The sequence below is a fragment of the Sapajus apella genome, unplaced genomic scaffold, assembly GCF_009761245.1.
Source record: "Sapajus apella isolate SASKATOON/1434 unplaced genomic scaffold, GSC_monkey_1.0 scaffold49, whole genome shotgun sequence".
Taxonomy (NCBI): Eukaryota; Metazoa; Chordata; class Mammalia; order Primates; family Cebidae; genus Sapajus; species Sapajus apella.
The window spans coordinates 1,982,924-2,007,955 of NW_022436989.1; the positions used below are offsets into that span (position 1 = coordinate 1,982,924).

The following is a 25,032-nucleotide window of genomic DNA, read 5'->3' on the forward strand; positions in this document are numbered from 1 at the left end:
GAGAGGAAGAATTCTGGGAGCAAATGTGTGATTTCCATGCATTCCAGGACCACCACCATACAGGACCCTAAGAATCCAGAGCATGTGGAGACATTTACTTTTGACCTGGCATACTGGTCTCACGATGGATTTCAAAAGGATAAAGATGTTGTCCTTATTTCAGCTGATCCTAGTAGTAAATTTGCAGGCCAGGTAAACTGCTTTAAAACACAGTTTCAATGCCAGTTTTGTTGCTGTTGTTGTTTTACTGTTTTTGATGAAGTGTTCACAGTGTGAAAGTATAATAATTTTATACAAACATAAATATATGCTTCTATATGAGAATTTGACTTAAATTTATTCCCTTTCTATGCTGAACATGAGGTCCAAAAATACAGCTATTGCCAAAGTAATTTTTAGATACTCAAATCAGTTCGCTTGCCAATGTATTTACATACTTTGAGAAAAGCATGGCAATCAAGTCAATTATATTTTGCCTCTTTGAGACAAGCAAAATAAGCAGATTTTATGAGGCACTTAGCATTTCAGAACTTCTGCTTTAATGAGAATTTATTGTGTGCCACGCACTGTTCTGCCTTAAAGTGGCTCACAATTTGGTTTAGGGAGAGAGGCAAAAAGTGCACTCAAATGGTACAGGTTGTGTGATAAGATGTATGGGCTATAATGGGGTACAAAGGTGAGGTAGTCATTTAATCTGACAGTATCTGGACAATGGTTTAATAAAGGCTACGATATTTAGGCTGAGTTTTGACAGACAAGAAGAACAGTCAGAAAAAGTTATGGGGAGGAAATGAACAGGGCCTCAGTGACCTGTGAGACAATCTTAGCTGTACATGTCATTGGAGTCACAAAAAGAATAGGAGGGAGGTGTGAGCCAAAAATACTTTAAGTAATGATGGCTGACATTTTCCCAAATTTGTTAGAAACCATAAAACCACAGGTCTAAGAAGAGAAATGAGTCCTAAGAATAAACATAAGGAAAATCACAGCCTCATTTTAATTAAATTGCTATAATCTAGTGATAAAATCTTAAAAACAAACAAGAAAAGTTGGAGGAACAAGAATGACAGCAGATATATTGTTAGAACTATGTAAGCTAGGTCAAGGGCGGATCCAAGATGGCTGAATAAGAACAGCACTGGAGTACAGCTCCCAGAGAGACAATGTAGAGGGTGAGTGAACACCGCATTTCCAAATGAGTTATTACTGCCCACAGACCAGAAGATTCCTGGGCTGAAAAGTGCCACGAGTTTCCAGCATGGCTGTTTTAGCCAGCGCAGTGGGTTGCCACACAAAAACTCACAGAAATCTGGGTGGCCATTTCAACTGGTGCCTGGAATACCTGGGAGACAGAGCCACCCATTCAACTGAAGAAAAAGAGCGTTGAAACAGGGAGCCAGGTGATCTGGCTCGGTGGATTCCACCCCCACAAAGACCAGCAATCTGAAACGCTCTGGGCTGAGAATTCTGCAGCAAGTGCAGCTGGACCTGGGACGGTACAGCTCTGTTGGGGGAAGGGCATCTGCCATTACCAAGGCAGTCTGCCATCACCAAGGCAGTCCACTGTTACTGAGGCAGTCCGCCATTACCAAGGCAATCCACCATTACTGAGGCAGACCACCATTACCAAGGCAGTTCTAACTACACCTCTATAAACAAAACCACAAGGAATTTCACACAGCAGCTGGGCAGAGCCCACAGCAGCTCAACAATGCCTCTGCTGGCAGACTATGACTAGGCTACTTCCTCACTGGGCAGGGCAGCTCTGAAAAAAGGCAGCAGCACGTCAGGAACTTATAAATAAAGCCCTAACTCCCCAGGACAGAGCAACTGGGAAAAAAAGGTGGTTATGAGTTCCACTGCAGCAGACTTAAACAAACCTGCCCAGCAGCTCTGAACAGAACAATAGAGGTCACAGTTCAGCACTTGAGCTCCTATAAGGGAGAGACTATCTCCTCAAGCAGCTCCCTGACCCCCGTATATCCAAAGATATAAAGGAGAGCTCAGGCTGACATCTAGCGGGTATCCTTCTGGGATGAAGATAACAGAAGAAACTGGCAGCAACCCTTACTGTTCTGCAACCACCACTGGTGATCCCCAGGCAAGCAGCGTCTGGAGTGGACCTCCAGAAGTCCTACAGCAGAGGGGCCTGACTGTTAGAAGAAAAACTAAAAAACAGAAAGAAATAACTTCATCATCAACCAAAAGGACATCCATTCAGAGACCTCATCTGAAAGTCACCAACTACAAAGACCACAGATAGATAAATCCACAAATATGGGAGGAAACCAGAGCAAAAAGGATGAGAGTACCCAAAACTAGAACGCCTCTCCTCCTCCAAGAGATCACAGCTCATCACCAGCAAGGGAACAAAGCTGGATGGAGAATGAGTCTGATGAATTGACAGAAAAACGCTTCAGAAGGTGGGTAATAACAAACTTCTCTGAGCTAAAAGAACATGTTCTAACCCAATGCAAAGAAACCAGGAATCTTCAAAAAAGGTTTGATGAAATGCTAACAAGAATAAACAGCTTAGAGAAGAATATAAATGACTTAATGGAGCTGAAAAACATAACACAAGAACTTCATGAAGCATACACAAGTTTCAATAGCCAAACTGAACAAGCAGAAGAAAGGATATCAGAGATTGAAGATCAACTCAATGAAATAAAATGAGAAGGCAAGATCAGAGAAAAAAAGAATGAAAAGAAATGAACAAAGCCTCCAAGAAATATGGGATTATGTGAGAAGACCTAATCTGCATTTGATAGGTGTATCAAACATAGATTAAATCTTTTCACATAATCCCATATTTGATGGAGAGAATGAATCCGAGCTGGAAAACCCTCTTCAGGATATACAAGAGAAATTCCCCAACCTAGCAAGGCCAATATTCAAGTACAGGAAATACAGAGAATACTGAAAAGATATTACTCAAGAAGAGCAAACCCAAGGCACATAATCCTTAGATTCACCAGGGTTGAAATGAAGGAAAAAATACTAAGGGCAGCCAAAGAGAAAGGTTGGGTTACCCACAAAGAGAAGCCCATCTGACTCATAGCATATCTCTCAGCAGAAACCCTACAAGCCAGAAGAGAGTGAGGGCCAATATTCAACATCCTTAAAGAAAAGAACTTTCAACCTAGAATTTCATATCCAGCCAAACTAAGCTTCATAAGCAACGGAGAAATAAAATCCTTTACGAACAAGCAATTGCTGAGAGATTTCATCACCACGAGGCCTGCCTTACAAGAGCTCCTGAAAGAAGCACTAAACATAGAAAGGAACAACCAGTACCAGCCACTCCAAAATGTACCAAATGGTAAAAAGCATTGACACAATGAAGAAACTGTGTCAACTAATGGGCAAAACAACCAGCTAGCATCAAAACGGCAGGATGAAATTCACACATAACAATATTAACCTTAAATGTAAATGGGCTAAATGCCCCAATCAAAAGACACAGACTGGCAAATTCGATAAAAAGTAAAAAAACCATCAATGTGCTGTATCCAGGAAACCCATCTCACATGCAAGGACACAGATAGGCTCAAAATAAAGGGATGGAGGAAGATTTATCAAGCAAATGGAGAGCAATAAAAGCAGGAGTTGCAATCCTAATCTCTGATAAAATAGACTTTAAACCAACAAAGATCAAAAGAGACAAAGAAGGACATTACATAATGGTAAAAGGATCAATGCAACAAGAAGAGCTAATGATCCTAAATACATACGCACCCAATACAGGAGCACCCAGATACATAAGGCAAGTTCTTAATGACCTACAAAGAGACTTAGAGTCTCACACAATAATAGTGAGAGACTTTAACACTCTACTGTCAATATTAGACAGATCAACAAGACAGAAAATGAACAAGGATATCCAGGATTTGAACTCAGACCTGGACCAAGCAAACCTAATAGACATTTACAGAACTCTCCACCCCAAATCCACAGAATATACATTCCTCTCAGCACCACATCACACCTACTCTAAAATTGGCCACATAATTGGGAGTAAATCACTCCTCAGCAAATGCAAAAGAATTGAAATCATAACAGTCTCTCAGACTACAGTGCAATCAAATTAGAACTCAGAATTCAAAAACTAACCCAGAATCACACAGCTTCATGGAAACTGAACAACTGGCTCTTGAATGTTGACTGGATAAACAATGAAATGAAGGCAGAAATAAAGATGTTCTTGAAACCCAACAAGAATGAAGATACAATGTACCAGAATCTCTGGGACACATTTAAAGCAGTGTCTAGAGGGAAATTTACAGCAATAAATGCCCACATGAGAAGCAAGGAAAGATCTAAAATCGACACCCTATCATCAAAATTGAAAGAGCTAGAGGAGCAAGATCAAAAAAACTCAAAAGCTTGCAGAAGACAAGAAATAACTAAGATCAGAGCAGAACGGAAGGAGATAGAGACATAAAAAACCCTTCAAAAAATCCATGAATCCAGGAGCTGGTTTTTTGAAAAGATCAACAAAATAGACAGACTGCTAGCCAGATTAATAAAAAAGAAAAGGCCGGGCGCGGTGGCTCAAGCCTGTAATCCCAGCACTTTGGGAGGCCGAGGCGGGTGGATCACGAGGTCGAGAGATCGAGACCATCCTGGTCAACATGGTGAAACCCCGTCTCTACTAAAAATACAAAAAATTAGCTGGGCATGGTGGCACGTGCCTGTAATCCCAGCTACTCAGGAGGCTGAGGCAGGAGAATTGGCTGAACCCAGGAGACGGAGGTTGCGGTGAGCCGAGATCGCACCATTGCACTCCAGCCTGGGTAACAAGAGCGAGACTCCGTCTCAAAAAATAAATAAATAAATAAATAAATAAATAAAATAAAAAATAAAAGAGAGAATAATCAAATAGATGCAATAATAAAACGATAAAGGGGATATCACCACCAATTCCACAGAAATACAAACCATCATCGGTGATTACTACAAATAACTCTATGTACATAAACCAGTAAACCTGGAAGAAATGGATAAATACCTGGACACTTACACCCTCCCAAGCCTAAATCAGGAAGTCAAAACCCTGAATAGACCAATAACAAGGGCTGAAGTTGGGGCAGCAATTAATAGCCTACCAACCAAAAAAAGCCCAGGTCCAGATGGGTTCACCGCCGAATTCTACCAGACATACAAAGAGGAGCTGGTACCACTCCTTCTGAAACTATTCCAAATAGTCCAAAAAGAGGGAATCCTTCTCAAATCATTTCATGAGACCAACATCATCCTGATACCAAAACCCAGCAGAGACTCAACGAAAAAACGTCAGGCCAGGCGCGGTGGCTGACACCTGTAATCCCAGCACTTTGGGAGGCTGAGGTGGGTGGATCGCAAGGTCAAGAGATCGAGACCATCCTAGCCAACATAGTGAGACCCTATTTCTACTAAAATACAAAAATTAGCTGGGTGTGGTGGTACACTCCTGTAGTCTCAGCTACTTGGGAGGCTGAGGCAAGAGAATTGCTTGAAGCCGGGAGGCAGAGGTTGCAGTGAGCCAAGATCATGCCACCACTGCACTCCATTCTGGTGCCTGGCGAAAGAGCGAGACTCTGTCTCAAAAAAAAGAAAAGAAAACTTCAGGCGAATATCCATGATGAACACAGATGCAAAAATCTTCAATAAAATACTGGCACACTGATTGCAACAGCACATCAAAAAGCTCATCCACCATGATCAAGTAGGCTTCATCCCAGGGATGCAAGGCTAGTTCAATATATGCAAGTCTATAATGTAATCCACCACATAAACAGAACCAAAGACAAAAACCACATGATTATCTCAATACATGCAGAGAAGGCCTTCAACAAAATTCAATAGCCCTTTATGCTAAAAGCTCTCAATAAAATAGGTATTGACAGAACTTATCTCAAAATAATAAAAGCTATTTACGACAAACCCACAGCCAATATCATACTGAAAGGGCAAAAACTGGAAGCATTCCATTTGAAATCTGGCACTAGACAAGGGTGCCCTCTCTCACCATTCCTATTCAATATAGCATTGGAAGTTCTAACCAGAGCAATCAGGCAAGAAAAAGAAATAAAGCGTATTCAATTAGGAAAAGAGGAAGTCAAACTGTCTGTATTTGCAGAAAACATGATTGTATATTTAGAAGACCCCATCGTCTCAGCACAGAATCTCTTTAAACTGATAAGCAACTTCAGCAAAGTCTCAGGATACAAAATCAATGTGCAGAAATCACAAGCATTCCTGTACACCAATAACGGACAAACAGCCAAATCATGAGTGAACTCCCATTCACAATTGCTACAAAGAGAATAAAATACCTAGGAATAAAACTAACAAAGGATTTCAAGAACCTCTTCAAGGAGAACTACAAACCACTGGTCAAGGAAATAAGAGAGGACACAAACAGATGTAAAAACATTCCTCTTTACAGAACTGGAAAAAAACACCTGAACCTTCATATGGAACCAAAAGAGAGCCCACATAGCCAAGACAATCCTAAGCAAAAAGAACAAAGCTGGAGGCATCACGCTACTTGACTTCAAACTATACTACAAGGCTACAGTAATCAAAACAGCATGGCACTGGTACCAAAACAGAGATATAGACCAATGGAACAGAATAGAAGCCTTGGTAGCAACACCACACATCTACAACCATCTGATCTTTGAAAAACCTGACAAAAACAAGCAATGGGGAAAGGATTCCCTGTTTAATAAATGTTGTTGGGAAAATTGGCTATCCATGTGCAGAAAGCAGAAACTGGACCCCTTTCTGACACCTTACACTAAAATTAACTCCAGATGGATTAAAGACTTAAACATAAGGCCTAACACCATAAAAACACTAGAAGAAAACCTAGGCAAAACCATTCAGGACATAGGTGTAGGCGAGGACTTCATGACTGAAACACCAAAAGCATTGGCAACAAAAGCCAAAATAGACAAATGGGGTCTAATTAAACTCCAGAGCTTCTGTACAGCAAAAGAAACAATCATTAGAGTGAACCAGCAACCAACAGAATGGGAAAAAATTTTTGCAATCTACCCATATGACAAAGGGCTAATATCCAGAATCTACAAAGAACTAAAACAGATTTAAAAGAAAAAAACAAACAAACCCATTCAAAAGTGGGCAAAGGACATGAACAGACACTTTTCAAAAGAAGACATACATGAGGCCAACAAACATGAAAAAATGCTCATCATCCCTGATTATTAGAGAATGCAAATCAAAACCACAGTAGGATACCATCTTATGCCGGTTAGAATAGCGATCATTAAAAAATCAGGAGACAACAGATGGTGGAGAGGATGTGGAGAAATAGGAACACTTTTACACTATTGGTGGGAGTGTAAATTATTTCAACCATTGTGGAAGACAGTGTGGCACTTCCTCAAGGACCTAGAAATAGAAATTCCATTTGACCCAGCAATCCCATTACTGGGTATATATCCAAAGGATTATAAATCATTCTATTATAAAGACACATGCACATGAATGTTCATTGCAGCACTGTTTACAATAGCAAAGACCTGGAACCAACCCAAATGCCCATCCATGATAGACTGGACAGGGAAAATGTGGCACATATACACCATGGAATTCTATGCAGCCATCAAAAACGATGAATTCATGTCCTTAGTAGGGACATGGATGAATCTGGAAACCATCATTCTCAGCAAACTGACACAAGAACAGAAAACCACCTCATGTTCTCACTCATAAGCGGGTGTTGAACAATGAGAACACATGGACACAGGGAGGGAAGCATCATACACTGGGGTCTGTTGCAGGGGATTAGGGGAGGGACAGCAGGGGGTAGGGAGGTTGGGGAGGGATAACATGGGGAGAAATGCCAGATATAGGTGAGGGGGGGATGGAGGCAGCAAACCACATTGCCATGTATGCACCTATGCAACAGTCCTGCATGATCCGCACATGTACCCCAGAACCTAAAGTACAATTTTATATATATATTTTAAAACTTTTTTAAAAGAGCTATGTAAGCTAGAAGGCAACCGAGAGACTTGAGAGCTGAAAGAAATTCTCAGCGTTGGCCAGGAGCGGTGGTTCACGCCTGTCACCTCAGCACGTTGAGAGGCCGAGGCAGGTGGATCATTTGGAGTCAAGAGTTCAAAACCAGCCTGGCCAACGTGGTGAAACCCCATCTCTACTAAAAATACAAAAGAAAACTAGCAGAACGTGGTGGCACACGCCTGTAATCCCAGCTAGTAGGGAGGCTGAGGCAGGAGAGTTGCTTGAACCCGGGAGATGGAAGTGGTAGTGAGCTGAGATTGCACCACTGCACTCCAGCCTGCGTGACAGAAAGACTCCATCAAAAGAAAGAAAAAGAAAGAAATTTTCAACCTAGAACACTGTGCCCAAGAAAAATTTTTTCCTAATTTTGAATTTTTCAGAAAGAGCATTGATTGTCAAAGCAAAAATGATAAATTCTGTTTGGGTTCAAAACAAATATAAAGTATGACAACACCAAGAAAATGAGAGAGGTACTGGAAATAAAGCGTTTTAAAGTTTTGCATTATATAGAAAGTGACATAATATTTGAAAATAAAATATTTTAAATTACAGAAATATATTGTAACCCTAAAGTACAGGTCCTCAAACTTTCTGGTCCAGGACTCCTTTATACAATTTTAAAATATTTGAGGACCCCAAAAGAGTTTTTGGTTATGTGGGTTATATCTATCAGTATTTACTGTGTTTGAAATTAAAACTGAGTATAATTAGTCAGATATCATCCCCCGAAATTCCTGTCCTTCCCAGAACCTCACAATGTGGCCTTATTTGGAAATAGGGTCACTACAGATGGGCTCAGTCAAGATAAGAACATACGAGAGCAGGTGGGCCTTCAATGCAGTGTGGCTGGTGTCTTTTAAAAAAGTAACACAGAAACGTACACGCACAGTGGCATGTGAGGACAGGCAGAGACTGGGGTGACACGGTTGCAAGCCCAAGAATGTCAGAGATGGCCTGCACCCACCAAAGCCACAAGAGGCACGACACAAATTCTCCCTAAGAACCTCCAGAGGGGCCAGGCGCAGCGGCTCACGTCTGTAATTCCAGCACTTTGGGAGGCCCCCAAGGTGGGCGGATCATGAGGTCAGGAGATCGAGTCCATCCTGGCCAACATGGTGAAACCCCGTCTCTACTAAAAATACAAAAAATTAGCCAGGTGTGGTGCCACGCGCCTGTAGTCCCAGCTGCTTGGGAGGCCGAAGCAGGAGAATCACTTGAATACGGGAGACAGAGGTTGCAGTGAGCCAAGATTGTGCCACTGCATTCATTCCAGCCTGGGCAACAGAGCGAGATTCCATCTCAAAAAAAGAAAAAACCACTTAGATTTCAGACTTGTAGCCTCCAGAACTTAAGGAAATAAATTTCTCTTGTTTTCAGCTACCCAATTTGTGGAACTTTGTGAGGGCAGCTCCTGCACACTAATATACTGAGGAAAATTTAAAATATCAATATAAAAACCCATTACTAGGAAACATACATAATATAAAAATATTTTTAGGAGAAATAATTTTCTTTTTTTATTTTTCTTTAGAGAAGAGTTATTGCTCTGTTGCCCAGCCTGGTCTCGAACTCCTGGGCTGAAATAATCCTTCTGCCTCTGCCTCCCAAAGTGCTGGGATCATAAGTGTGAAACACCGTCCCAGGCCAAAAAATAGTTATTAGGCCAATAGTGAAGAGAATGGCACTGTTTGCCATTTTCAAAATCTCTGTAATGTCTGGCTTCATAAAAGACAGCTAGATTCTCTGCCCTGCATGTAATCTCCTATAAAATCACATGTCATACGGCCACTGGCAAAACCCCTGCACACTTCACTCTACGCTCATGAGAGGATGAGAATGAAAAAAGTAGACATTAGTATTATTACAAAAGAAGTGCACTTTACAAACACCCTGAAAAGATCTCACAGAGCCTGGAATGCGTTGTGAGAACTGGTGTCCTAGAGCAATCAACACAAAATAAATAAAACAAGTAGAGCTAATGAGTCAAGTGTGGGGAAACAGAATTATAAAACATGATTTTACCCTCTTATCCTGCCACGTCTGGGATTCAGAAGCAAAGAGGAGATGGGGTAAGCAGAATATGAAGAGCAAGACAGATTTAATGCCAACATGTCAATTATTATGTAAAATATAAATGCCTTTTAACTGGCCAACGGGGCTAAACACGGCCAATTAAAAAGCAAAGCTCAGATAACTAGAAAAAGCAGGATCCAATTATATCTGTCTACAAAATGTGTGTGTGGGTGGGGAGTGGTTTAACAGCTTCTGTTTCACAGGACTTTTAAAAACCTGGTTTAAATATAAAGAAAAAAAGAGCATGCAAACACTAGGAAAAAAAACTAGAGAGGCTGCACTGACATCACATTATGTAGGCTTCAGAACAAGAAATATTTCATAATAAGAAAAGAATTCATTAAGGAGACATAACCAGCCTGAATGGGCATGTGCCTAATAGATGAGCTTTAAAGTACATAAAGCAAAAAGTAATAGAAATAGAAAAATAGATGAATCTATAACTGGATTTAGTGATTCAAACACTAGCTATCTTTTCACACACTCCTATCTCCTTCATAAACAAAAATCTGTAATATTATAGAAGATTAGAATATCAACCAACCTAACTGACAATTATATCATAAAACATGTCACCCATTTCCCACCCAGCCACAGCACTACACATTCTTTTTAAGTACACTCGGAGCATTCATCATGATAGAGTGTATTTCACATCATAAAGTTAGTCTCAATAAATGTAAGTATAAGAGCACCGAAGTCAGCTGGGCATGGTGGCGCATGTCTATAATCCTATAATCCTAGCACCTCAGGAGGCCAAAACAGGTGGATCGCTTGAGCCCAGGAGTTTGAGACCAGCCTGGATAATATGCTACTAAAAATACAAAAAATTAGCTGGGCATGGTGGTGTGCACCTGTAGTCCCAGATACTTGGGAAGCTGAGGTGGGAGGATCACTTGAGCCCAGGAAGTCAAGGATGCAGTAAGTCGTGACTACACCACTGAACTCCAGCCTGGGCAATGAGAGTGAGATCCTCTTTCTCTCAAAAAAAAAAAAAAAAAAGACTGAAATCATACAAAGTATGTTCTCTGACTACACGAGTTAAACTAGAAAGAAATAGGCCGGGCGCGGTGGCTCAAGCCTGTAATCCCAGCACTGTGGGAGGCCGAGGCGGGTGGATCACGAGGTCAAGAGATCGAGACCATCCTGGTCAACACGGTGAAACCCCGCCTCTACTAAAAATACAAAAAATTAGCTGGGCATGGTGGCGCGTGCCTGTAATCCCAGCTACTCAGGAGGCTGAGGCAGGAGAATTGCCTGAACCCGGGAGGCGGAGGTTGCGGTGAGCCGAGATTGCGCCATTGCACTCCAGCCTGGGTAACAAGAGCGAAACTCCGTCTCAAAAAAAAAAAAAAAAAAAAAAAAACTAGAAAGAAATATATATGGGAAATTCACAAGCATTTGGAAAATAACAAATTTATAAATAATCCATTGGTCAAAGAAGAAACCTCTAGGGAAATTAGAAAAAAAATTTTTTAACTGAATGGAAATCAAAACACTAGTTACAAGGAAGAGGCCAGAGAAACAGTATTACCAAATAAATAAATAAATAAATAAATAAAAATGTTTAGAAAAGAAAAAGAAAATCAAGACACAAGACACCTATCAAAATGTGTGGACCAAGCATGGAGTATGCAGTCAGGATAGGCAAATACACACACACACATATACATTTTTTCACATGTGATATGTATCCACAGTGGAGCTGAGAGGTTTTATAGCAGTAAAGCTTACATTAGAGAATAATCATCTGAAATTGGCATTGTAATCTTCCAATGAAGATTTAGAAAGAGAGCAAATTAAACATAAAACAAGCAGAGGAAGAAAAAACATAAAAGTGGTAATTAATGAAATGGAAAACAGTAAAACAATAGAGAAAAACCACTGAAACCTAAAGCTGGTTTTCTGAAAACATCAATAAAATTGATAAACCAAGTACCAAGAGCATAAATGATCCCATGGACATGAAAAGAATGATAAGGTGGCCAGGTGGGTCACACTGTAATCCGAGCACTTTGGGAGGCTGAGGCTGGAGATTGCTTGAGGCCAGGAACTTGAGACCAGCCTGGGCAACACAGCAAGATCCCATCTCTATCTTTTTTTTAAACAGGATGATTAAAAATATTATGAACACGGGCCGGGCGCGGTGGCTCACGCCTGTAATCCCAGCACTTTGGGAGGCCGAGGCGGGTGGATCACGAGGTCAAGAGATCGAGACCATCCTGATCAACACGGTGAAACCCCGTCTCTACTAAAACTACAAAAAATTAGCTGGGCATGGTGGCGCGTGCCTGTAATCCCAGCTACTCAGGAGGCTGAGGCAGGAGAATTGCCTGAACCCAGGAGGCGGAGGTTGCGGTGAGCCAAGATCGCGTCATTGCACTCCAGCCTGGGTAACAAGAGCGAAACTCCGTCTCAAAAAACAAACAAACAAACAAACAAACAAAAAAACATATTATGAACAACTTAATGCCAATACATTTAACAACAAATGCATACAAGCTACTGAAGTTCACTCAAAGAAACAGATAACTCAGGTAGTCCTGTATCTATTAAATAAACTGAATTTGTAACTAAAAACCTTACAAAGTAACTCCAGTCCCAGGTATCTTTGCTGGTGAATTCTACCAAAGAAATAAATAATGATAATTCTAAAAAAAAAAAAAAAGAAAGAAAGAAAGAAAAAGGAAATGCAGATGATAGAAAACATTTCCCATCTCACTTTATGACGCCAGTATTACACCAAGAGCAGTCAAAGGTATTACAAAAACACTATAGACCATTATCTTTCACAGACACAGACACAACAATTATTAACCAAGTTTCAGCAAACAAAATCTAATCATACATTAAGTGGGCCTTAATACATGACTGTCACTATCAGGTAATATCACTATCAAACCCAATCACTAACAAGCGGGGCCTTTCCTAGGGATGTAAAATTTGTTTAACATTTAAAGTTCATCATATAGAATAGGACATAGGAGAAAAAAATATGATACAATGCAAAAAGAGAATGTGACAAAATTCAACACTCAATCATGATAAAATTCTCCACAAATGCGAGGAAGTTTCCTAGAGATAGAACTTGCCTGAAAAGCAGCTTCCTTCATGTTTGACAGTGAAACAATGTGTTCTCCTTTGGATTGCAAGCAAGGCAACGTCTATTCTCATCACTTCTATACAACATTTACTACAAGTTCTAGCCAGGGCAAAAAGACAATTGGTAGGAAATAAGAAATAACGCAGACTGAAAAAGAAGTAGGCTGGGCGGGTGGCTCACACCTGTAATCCCAGCACTTTGGGAGGCCAAGGTGGGAGGATCGCCTGAGGTCAGGAGTTCAAAACTGGCCTGGCCAACATGGTGAAACCGTCTCCACCAAAAAATACAAAAATTAGTCGGGCGTGCTGGCGGACGTCTGTAATCCCAGCTATTCGGGAGGCTGAGATGGGAGAATCACTTGAACTGGGGAAGTGGAGGCTGCAATGAGCTGAGATCATGCCATTGCACTCCAGCCTGGGTGACAGAGACTCTGTCTCAAAAAACAAAAAGAAGGGTGGGCACAATGGCTCACACCTGTAATCCCAGCACTTTTGGAGGCCGACATGGGCAGATCACTTGAGGTCAGAAGTTCCAGACCAGCCTGGCCAACATGGTGAAACCCTATCTCTACTAAAAATACAAAATACAAAAAAAAAAAAAAAAAAAAAAATTAGCCGGGCGTGGTGGCAGGTTCCTGCAATCCCAGCTACAGGTATTGATCGACTTACGACCTATGCAACTTACGACCATTCGACTTTACGACCACAATCACTATCCCCGGCTCCTCCGCGTCTGGCAGCGCAAACGTTGCCCAGCTGGGCCTATGACACTGCGGACCAGCTTCCGGCAGCACTACCATCTCCGCGTGCATATAGCCTACTCAACTTACGATCAAATCGTGTTACGACCGGTCTGTCGGAACCAATCATGGTCGTAAGTCAAGCACTAGCTGTACTTGGGAGACTGAGGCAAGAGAATCACTTGAGCCCAGGAAGTGGAGGTTGTGGTGAGCTGAGATCATGCCACTGCACTCCACCCTGGGTGACAGAGGGAGATTCTTTCTCAAAAAACAAAAAAAAAAAAAAAAAAAAGAAAGAAAGAAAGAAAGAAAAAGAAGTAAAACGATTTGCAGATGACATGATTATATAAAAAATCCTGCTGAGGCAGAAAGGTCACTTGAGGGCAGGAGTTCAAGACTCCAGCGAGCTATAATCACACCTGTGAACACCCACTGCACTCCAGCTTACGCAAGAGAGTGAGACCTTATCTCTAAAAAGTAAAATAAAACATAAAAATCCTAAGTGATCTACAAAACAAAATAGCTACTACAGTTAAGAAGTGTATTTAGAAAAGTCAATATACAGAAAGCAGCAGTATTTCTAAACTATAATAGCGATGAACAATTGGAAAATAAAATTTAAAAATATTTACAATGGTATAAAAAATATGCAATACTTTAAGGATAAATTTAGCAAAATATGTGCAAAAAATGTACATTGAACACTACCAAACATTACTGAAAGCAAGATTTAAATAAATTAGAAGACAATTTTATTAAGAAGTTAAATTGATCAACAGATTCAAGCAATCCCTATCAAAATCCCAGCAGGCATTTTTTGGTAGAAATTGATACACTATTTCAATAATTTATGTAGAATTGTAAAAAGGACGCAGAATGGCCAAAATTTTGAAAGAGAATGAAGCTGGAGAACGTAAAACCCACCACAAAGCTACGGTAATCAAGATAGTGTGATATTGGTTAATTTTTTATTTAATTAATTTATTTTGAGATGGAGTTTCACTCTTGTTGCCCAAACTGGAGTGCAATGGTGTGATCGCAGCTCATTGCAACCTCCACTTCCTGGGTTCAAGCGATTCTCCTGCCTCAGCCTCCCAAGTAGCTGGGACTACAGGCATGCGCCACCACACTTGGCTAATTTTGTATTTTTAGTAGAGATGGGGTTTCCCCATGTTGGCCAGGCTGGTCTGAAACTCCTGACCTCAGGTGATCTGCCTGCCTCAGCCTCCCAAAGTGCTGGGAACAGGCAGGAGACACCACACCTGGCCTGGTATTGGTTTAAAGACAGACATATGGATCAATGGAATAAAATAGAGTGTCCAGAAATAGACCCTCAGAAATATCATCAACTGATTCTCTACAAAGGTGCAGTAATGGGTTGAATGGTGACCCCCAAAATTCATGTCCACCTAGAACTTCAGAATGGGACCCTACGTACAAATAGGATCTTGGCAGACGAGGCCATACTTGATGGAGTGAGCCCTAAATCCAGTCCTTATAAGAAGAGGGACACAGGGATCCATGTGGCAATGGACACAGAGTGGAGCCAGGCAGGAATAAGCAAAGGAGCCCTGCCTGCCAGAAGCCGCTGGAAGCTAGGGAGAGGCGAGGGAGGCTCTGGAGGCCTCAGAGGAAGCATGGCCATGCCAACACCTAGGTTGTTAGCATCTAGTTTCCAAAACTGAGAAAATCTATTGCTGTTGTTTGTGACCACCAGTTTGTTGTAATTTCTTATGGACACCTAGTAAATTAACAGGTGACAAGTTATTTTCAAATGAAAACCTTTTCAACAAGTGATGCTGAAGATATTGGATATTCACAGGGGTGGAAACAAAAGAAGCTTGGTCCTTTCTTTGCATTGTATAAAAAATTAACTTGAGGCAGGGCACGGTGGCTCACACCTGTAATCCCAGCACTTTGTGAGGCCGAGGCAGGCAGATCACCTGAGGTCAGGAGTTCAGGCCTGGCCAACATGGTGAAACCCCCAACTCCACTAAAATACAAAAATTTGCCAGGTTGGGTGGCAGGCAGCTGTAGACCCTGCTACTTGGGAGGCTGAGGCAGGAAAATTGCCTGCACCCAGGAGGCAGAGGTTGCAGTGAACCAAGACCGTGCCACTGCACTCCAGCCTGGTGACAGAGTGAGACCCTGTCTCAAGAAAAAAATTAGCCAGGCCCAGTGGGATGCACCTATGGTCGCAGTGACTTGGGAGGCTGAGGTGGGAGGACTGTTTGAGCCCAGGAGGCAGAGATCGCAGTGAGTAGAGATAGCACCACTGTACTCCTGCCTCGGTGACAGCAAGACCCTCTCTTACCAAAAAAAAAAAAAAAAATGTTCCACTGCAGACCTGAGATTTCATGTATTTTCCACAAACAGATCTTGAAGGTAAAAGATAAATGAAAAAGATTGTATTTATTTAATACAATTGTGTATTACTTGTTTTTTATTTATTTGAGACAGAGTCTCACTCAGTTCCCTAGGCTGGAGGGCTGGCACGATCTCGGCTTACTGCAACCTCCGCCTCCCAAGTTCAAGCGATTTTCCAGCCTCATCCTCCCAAGCAGCTGGAATTACAGGCGTCTGTCACCACATCTAATTTTTTTTAATCATTTAATTTTTTTATTTTTGTAAGGCGATTATGAAACTATTTTTTATATTTTTAGTAGAGATGGGGTTTCACCATGTTGGTCAGGCTGGTCTCAAACTCCTGACGTCAGGTGATCCAGCTGCCTCGGCCTCCCAAAGTGCTGGAATTACAGGCATGAGCCACCATGCCTGGCCTGTATTACTTGTTTAAAGCTTTCAATCCATAAAAATTAAACACACGCAAAAAAAGTTTTCCCCAATCTCCAATAGCACTGAGAAAACAAAACAGCAAAACTGGTCACTTTACTTAGTAACATGCCTTAGGGTTAGCACATAGCTTCTAGGGTAGAGTCAACATCTGTCATACAAATATATTTTTCCAGTAAAAGCATGGTCACAGTGTTCTGGGAAACGATTGGTCACACTCCACATTTTAAAGTCTGGAGCTCCCCTGACCCTTTTACTGGAATAATTGTTACCCCTTTCTCAAAAGAGACAAACAGGACATGAAAATTGGTTGTCTACTGTCCTCACGTTAATCACTCTAAGTTGGTATGTGCATTTTCCCCAGAAACTAAAATGAAATGTTACATACATATATATATTGTAACAAATGGAATATATAATGCTTAGTGTTTAACTGGTGCTATTGGAGAGTGAGAAGAAATAGGCCCTTTGAAACAGGCTCAAATAAGAGAACTATTGCTGTCTCTGGCCACGGCCCAGATGATAAAAGGGGCCAGACCACATCCCCTCCCTTTCAGCAACTATGGGCACAAACATTTCTATTTTCCACTTAAAAAAGGGGGGTGTAGCCAGGCGCTGTGGCTCACGCCTGTAATCCCAGCACTTTGGGACGCCAAAACGGGCGGATCACGAGATCGAGACCATCCTGGCCAACATGGTGAAACCCTGTCTCTACTAAAAATACAAAAAAATTAGCTGGGCATGGTGGCAGGCGCCTGTAATCCCAGCTACTCAGGAGGCTGAGGCAGGAGAATCGCTTGAATAAGGGAGGCAGAGGCTGCAGTGAACTGAGATCACACCATTGCACTTCAGCCTGGTGACAGAGACCCTCTCAAAAAAAAAAAAAAAAAGAGGGGTGTGTGTGTGTGTGTGTGTGTGTGTGTGTGTGTGTGTGTGTGAGTGTTCCAATACCACTGGAAAAAGCAGAACAAGAAGAGCACTCACCAGCAAAGGACTAAAATTTGTGTGGCTGTGTTGTGATGCTATTGTTTGGGTTAAAGAATAAAGCAGTAGAAAATGCTTTGACTGGTTTCTGTGCCTTGACATTTTTGTCTAATTGCTGAATGTTAAAGACCTGGCCCATGTTTCCGCAAGGCTGTAAAGAACATGAATTCAAGACTAATGGGTTCTGGCTAGTTCAGGATGAACCCGATGCAATCCATGAACGTAAATGATCAGTGTTTTCCAAACCGACAAATCCCTTTTTTTGTTTTCAGTTTTACTCCACCTGTTCTAGGCCAGCATTCGAGTTGTGTATCAAGCAGGTCACGTCGGGTTTGAAGAGGACTGAGAAAGTAGGGCAAGTCACTGCAGGCCACTGGACTGTGCTAAACATGTGCCTGTGATCTTTTCCAGAGAGACGTCTTCCACGATCTTGGCAGAGGGATTCTGGACGGTGCTTGGTAAGGCTATAATGCTACTCTCCTGGTCTATGGCCAGACTGGATCTGGGAAAAGCTATTCCATGATTGGATTTGGTGCAAACAAAGTATTATTCCAACTGTGTGCGAAGAGCTCTTTCAAGCAATTGAGAACCAGGGAAGAAATCAACAGCACAAGGTGTGTATTCTAGAAGCTTTCTTTAACCAAGAGCATGAGGTGTTTATTCCAGAAGCTTTCTTTAACCAACAGCACGAGGTGTGTATTCCAGAAGCCTTTCTTTAATCAAGAGTGCAAGGTATGTATTCTAGAACTCATTCTTCTTTTTTTTTTTTTTTTTTTTTTTTGAGTCAGAGTCTCGCTCTGTCACCCAAGCTGGAGTGCAGTGGAACCATCTCGGCTCACGGTTGCAACCTGCATCTCGCAGGTACAAGTGATTCTCCTGCCTCAGCCTCCTGAGTATCTGGGATTACAGGCATGCCCCACCAAGCCCAGTTAATTTTTGTATTTTCAGTAGAGGCCATCCAGGTTGGCCAGGATGGTCTGGAACTCCTAACCTTGTTATCCGCCTGCCTCGGCCTCCCGAAGTGCTGGGATTGCAGGCATGAGCCACTGCGCCCAGCCAGAATCCCTTCTTTAATCAAGAACATGAGGTGTGTATTCTAGAACCCCTTCTTTAAAGGGTTGTATTTTTCATTTTGGACCCTTTCCCCAGATGGAAATTCTCAGCATCTCTATTTTAGGGAAATGTTTGTTTTTCATACCGAAATGTTTATATGACTACAAAGTCATGTTGCAGCTTAATAAGATGTTGGATTTTTCTGGTTATATAGAGGCAAATCCAAGACAAGGCACTTCTGGTCTAACATTCTAGAAGCAGACATCTTAACTGCTAACACTAACAAGGGATTCTTATTGGATATTATGATGATTTGGTTTGTAAAATGACACCTTAGCCAGCTCAAGTCCGTGGCTCCCTTTGCCGCCCTCTTCAGCCACGGCTGTGGCTCCGTTCTAGTTCTAACAGACTTGTCTTTCTTTCTGAAGAATCTTAACTTTGTTTCTAAGTTGTTTTTTACACAGAGCATAGCCTCTTACTTGCCCTAGCATAGAAGACTCAAGACCAAATTTTAGATTCACTGAAGGTTGGTGACATTTTCAAGATGGAGTGTACCATTAACATAATTAGCTTTGAAACAAGACAGGGAAATAGCAACAAATGCCTGTAAGTGTAGTTTATGTTTCTGCTTTCTTAAAATGGTAGGACCATTGAAGGCAGTGTTATGAAAACGCAGTAGTGCATTATTTTCTATCTTATTCTTGTGATGTTAATGGTAATGTGTTCAAGTTAGAGAATTATATGTTTATAATATCATCACCTAACTACCATTAACATTTCAGTACCTTTTGAATGTTTATTCATTTATATTTATATATTTATATTTTACAGAGATGAGGTCTTGCTATGTTGCCCAGTGATCTCAAACTCCTGACGTCAAGCAGTCCCTCCTCCTCGGCCTCCTGAAGCTCTGTGATTACAGGCATGAGCCACTGGGCCCAGCCTCCAATTTTTAATTCAAATATTTTTTTTTTTTTTTTTTTTTTTTTTTTGTAACGGGGTTTTGCTCTTGTTTCCCAGGCTGGAGTGCAATGGCGCGATCTCGGCTCACCGCAACCTCCGCCTCCTGGGTTCAGGCAATTCTCCTGCCTCAGCCTCCTGAGTAGCCGGGATTACAGGCACGCACCACCATGCCCAGCTAATTTTTTGTATTTTTAGTAGAGACGGGGTTTCACCATGTTGACCAGGATGGTCTCGATCTCTTGACCTCATGATCCACCCGCCTCGGCCTCCCAAAGTGCTGGGATTACAGGCTTGAGCCACCGCGCCCGGCCAATTCAAATATTTTTTAAGGAATACAAGTACAGTTTAAAAACTCAGCCAAGAGAAATATGTCCACACAAACACTTGTACATGAATATTCCATAGCAGCATATTTACAACAGCCAAGAAGTACAGACAACTCAAATATCCATCTGCTGATGAGCATTTGAATAAAATGTGGTCTGTTCTTACAACAGATTATTCAGCCTTAAAAAGGAATGAAATTCTAACACATTACAACGTGAACAAACCTCGAACACGTTATTCTAAGTAAAAGAAGGCAGATAGGAAAGACCACACACTGTATGATTCCATTTGAATGAAATTTCCAGAATAAGCAAATCTATAGAGATAGAAAATAACCTGGCGGCTGCCTTGGGCTGGGTGTTGTGGGGGAGGATGGAGGAAGGGAAGTCACAGTGTTCTTTTGTTGGGGACAAACTTTCTGAATTTAGGTTGTTGATAGCTGAACACCTGGTATTTAGCTCTGTGAATATGCTAAAGACCATTGGATGGAACATTTTAAGTTGATGAATTATGTGGCATGTGAATTATATCTCAGTAAAGCTGTCAAAGAAACTTCAAATTATTCTGAAAGGCTTAAATGGAAACCACCGGTCCTCTGCCCAGCGTCTCCCCCTTTCCTGTATTCTCCAGTTACTTTCTTCAACCTTTTCACTGTTTGTCCTGGTAGCTGAATCCATATTTTAGAATAATGTTGGTTTTTCTCTTCTACAAAAGCAATTCTGGACAATTATCTACTGCCTTCCCGCCGTGGTAGAAGAGAATTTAACTCTGGCACACCAGCGCCCCCAACCACAACTTTTCCCCCACCTACCCCCTGCGTTTAGGACAATGCTTATTGTAACATTTGGTTAAATCAATAATTGTTAGCATTTTTTTTTTTCTTAACAGTTTCTGCCTCAGGATTTAATTATTAACATTTTAACTGCACGAGTATTGTTCACTGCTGCACCAAATAATGCATACGTCCTTTCTACATTTTGTTTTTCTTGGAATTATTTATTATTTTAGATGGAGCCTCGCTCTTTTGCCCAGGCTGGAATGCAGTGGCATGATCTTGGCTCACTGCAACCTCTGCCTCCTGAGTTCAAGTAATTATTCTTTAGTAGAGATGGGATTTCACCATGTTGGTCAGGCTGATCTTGAACCCCTGACCTTGCAGTCTACCCACCTCAGCCTCCCAAAGTGCTGGAATTACAGGTGTGAGCCACTGCACTGGCTTTGTTGGAATTTTTCATTGCCTTTATTTTTTCTTGAGATGGAGTTTCGCTCTTGTTGCCCAGGCTGGAGGGCAGTGGCGCCATCTCAGTGCACTGTAACCTCCACCTCCCAGGTGCAAGCAATTCTCCCACCTCAGCCTCCCAAGTAGCTGGGATTACAGGCATGCATCACCAGGCCCAGCTAATGTAGTATTTTTAGTATACACGGGGTTTTACCATGTTGGGGTCAGGCTGGTCTCGAACTCCTGACCTCGGATGATCCACCCACCTTGGCCTCCCAAAGTGCTGGGATTCCAGGCGTGAACCACCGCATCTGGCCAATTGCCATTTTAATTATGTTTACTTTTCTATAAATCTTTCTGAGTGCTCCAAATCACTGTTACACGCCTATTGGCAATATTTTCCATACACTCAAACGTCCTGGTTCCATGATTTTTTGGGTCTCCTCCAGCAGGACTCCTCAGCTCTCTCATTACAGTTGTCTTGATGGCATTAGCACAGTTTGGAGCCCTGTCTCTGCAGGGCTACCTCAACACTGTCACTCTGGAGCTGGACTTCAGCATTCATCCCTGTTGGCTCCCCTGACTCCTGGATCCAATGCATTCTTCTTTCTTGATGTACTCTCTTCTTGCTGCAATTTCCTCAGGAAAAGTGCATCCAGAGGACATCTTTTGCTTCCTTTGCACAACTGAAAATATCTTTTCCAACCTCCACACTTGATTGACATTTACCTGGAATAGAATGTCTAGGTCTCTGAGAATATTGAAGGCCTCCATTACCTTTTAAGCTGTAGTGTTGTCGCTGAGAAGTTGGCTACTGTTCTGACCCCCAGTTCTTTGCATGTGACCTTTTTTGATGGTCAGTTCCTCTCTTGCAGTCTTCAGGGTCTTCTCATTATCCCTGACGTTCTGATATCTGAATGAGTCTTTTTTCATTTATCATGCTGGACCTTCTTCAATCTGGAGATTCCTGTGCTTCCATTCTGGAAAACGTCTCTTACATTATTTCTTTTATTATTTTATCTCCTGTGTTTCTTGTTTTTTCTTTCTGAAATTTGTACGAATTGGATTTTGGGCCTCTTGGACTAATGCTCTAATTTTATTATCCTTTACAACCTTTTCTTTTCTTTTTTAAAGAGATGGAGTCTCCCTCTGTTGCCCAGGCTTGTCTCAAAATCCTGGGCTCAAGGGATCCTCCGGGTGTCAGCCTCTCAAGTAGCTGGAATTCCAAGTGTGAGCCACCATTGATCTTTTTTATTCTGCATTCCAATAGAGTCCCTCAATGATATTATAGCTCTCCCACATTTTTATTTTAGCTGTCATTCATAAATGTAATTCACACACTTCCTTTTATTCTCTGGTTGCTCCTTTAAATAAAATCCTCTTTTTTTCCATGGGTATAATTCTTTCTCTTTAAGGCTATTACTTCCAGGGCTTTAAAAAATGTTTCTAGACTGGGAATGGTGGCTCATGCCGGTAATCCCAGCACTTAGAGAGGGCGAGGCGGCAGACCACTGGAGGCAAGGAGTTTAAGACCAGCCTGGGCAAGATGCAAAACCCTGTCTCTACTGAAAATACAAAAGTTGGCTGGGTGTGTGGTGTGCGCCTGTAGTCCCAGCCACTCAGGAGGCTGAGGCAGGAGAATCGCTTGAGCCCAGGGGTTGAGGCTACAGTAGTTGAGATCATACGACTGCACTCCAGCCTGGGTGACAGAGTAGGACCTTGTCAAAAAAAAAAAAAAAAAAAAAGAAAGAAAGGAAAGAAAAGAAAAAAGAAAACATTTCATTTTTTTCTCCCTCTGTCTGTTTTCTGAGTTCCTTCTATTTGTTTTGATCCCTCTCTCATACTGGAGGCTTTCCTCGTCTGTTAGCCTTCGGTCTGTTGTTCATTTTTAAACATGAGACACCCTTACACAGATATATTGCATAATGGAAAATAAACATAAAAAACAGGAGACACACAGAAGCTAATGGGAAGCTCTGAGGCTGCAAGGCCGGACTGGCAAGGCTTACAGCAGGGTGACTAACACACACGCCAGCTTGTTCGTGGGGGAGGTGGGAAGATGGCAGGACTGAAGGCCTTCCCTCTAGACTAGAGCCATCTGGAGTCCCCCAGTCCTGCTGAGGAGGCGTCAGCTTGGCCAGCAGGAGAGGGCATGGACGCGTCTCCCTACATATGTTCAGGCTGGGGTGTGAACATGAAAGAACCACCTTTTTTTTCTGTCCCCAGTCAAAACTGAAACACATATACTACTGTCTTGTATTATTATTTTTTTTTTTATTGAAATGGAGGCTCGCTCTGTTGCCCAGGCTAGAGTGCAGTGGTGCGATCTCGGCTCATTGCAACCTCCGCCTCCCAGGTTCAAGTGACTCTCCTGCCTCAGCCTCCCGAGTAGCTGGGACTACAGGTATGTGCCACCACACCCGGCTAATTTTTGTATTTTTAGTGGAGGTGGGGTTTCACCATGTCAACCAGGCTGGTCTCGAACTCCTGACCTCGGGTGATCCACCTGCCTTGGCCTCCCACGGCACCCGGCCTGTATCTTTTAATTAGAGTAAAAACTTCCCGCGTGTGATGATTTGAGACCCTTACACTGCACACTGAAACAGAGCCTGACTTCATTTAACATTTGTTCTCCCCTTTGTTCAACTTTTATGTTATTTCCCTATCACTTCTCTTCCCAGAAACAACTGTTTCAAGAGGATGTTGACTTTGTGTGCTCTCCTCCACACAGGTTACGTTCAGCATGCTGGAAATTTACAATGAACAGGTAGGAGAGATGTTTCATGACATGCAAACCTGGGTAACTCTGCCACTCAGTAACCCTCTGGGGCTCGCAGGCACCTGTCCTGCCAGTAAAGCCTGGCCTGGCCGGGACGGCCCAGCCCACCTGCCTCTCCAGCTTCATCTGCGTCCCTTCCTCGTCACACACGGAACTGTCCTCCTTCCCGCATCTATCCTTTCTCTGCTGTTAAAGAAACCGCTCAAGTTGAAGCTGCAGCTCCAGGTCAGCAGCTCGCTCTGTCTGAGGCAGGTGGCTTCAGCTGGCATGACGCTGCACGGGGACTGGCAAATGTTACCTGCTGAGGGCGGGTAGTAAGTAGTGGAGGCCTTGGGCCCACGCTGTCTATGCTACAGGCCTCGACTCTGCTGTTGCAGTTCAACAGAAGCTGCAGATGACACATGAGAAGGCGCAACTGAGTGTGTACCAACGAAATGTTACTTATAATTTGAATTTTACATCATTTTCGTATGTCATAAAATATTACTTTTGTTTCAGCCATTTAAGAATGTGAAAAACAGCCAGGCGTGGTGGCTCACGCCTGTAATCCCAGCACTTTGGGAGGCCGAGGCAGATGGATCACAAGGTCAGGAGTTTGAGACCATCCTGACCAATATGGTGAAACCTTTCTCTACTAAAAATACAAAAATTAGCCAGACTTGGTGGCACACGCCTGTAATCCCAGCTAATCTGAAGGCTGAGGCAGGAGGATCAACCTGTGAGGCGGAGGTTGCAGTGAGCCAAGATCATGCCACTACACTCCAGCCTGGGCCACAGAGCGAGACTCCATCTCAAAAAAAAAAAAAAAAAAAAGACACTCATTGCTCAAGGGTCACTCAAAAGCAGGCAGTGGGCTGAGCCTGGCTCCCAAGCTGTGGCTCACCCGCTCCTGGAGAGTTGGAAGAGGGGGTTTCACAGCCAGCTCTCCCGTTTACTAGCTGTGTGACATTGCAGCCAGCTCT

The 25,032-nt window shown here is 42.3% G+C and overlaps 1 protein-coding gene across 1 annotated transcript in view; it reads left to right on the forward strand.

The window, feature by feature from the left end:
- The window catches only part of LOC116525901 (kinesin-like protein KIF28P), a 77,968-nt gene that overhangs the window by 9,027 nt on the left and 43,909 nt on the right, over positions 1–25,032 (forward strand). Inside the window, 4 exon segments of the mRNA XM_032242031.1 lie at positions 2–192; positions 18,141–18,258; positions 18,261–18,343; positions 24,023–24,058. Of these exon segments, the coding sequence (XP_032097922.1) occupies positions 2–192; positions 18,141–18,258; positions 18,261–18,343; positions 24,023–24,058 (428 nt within the window).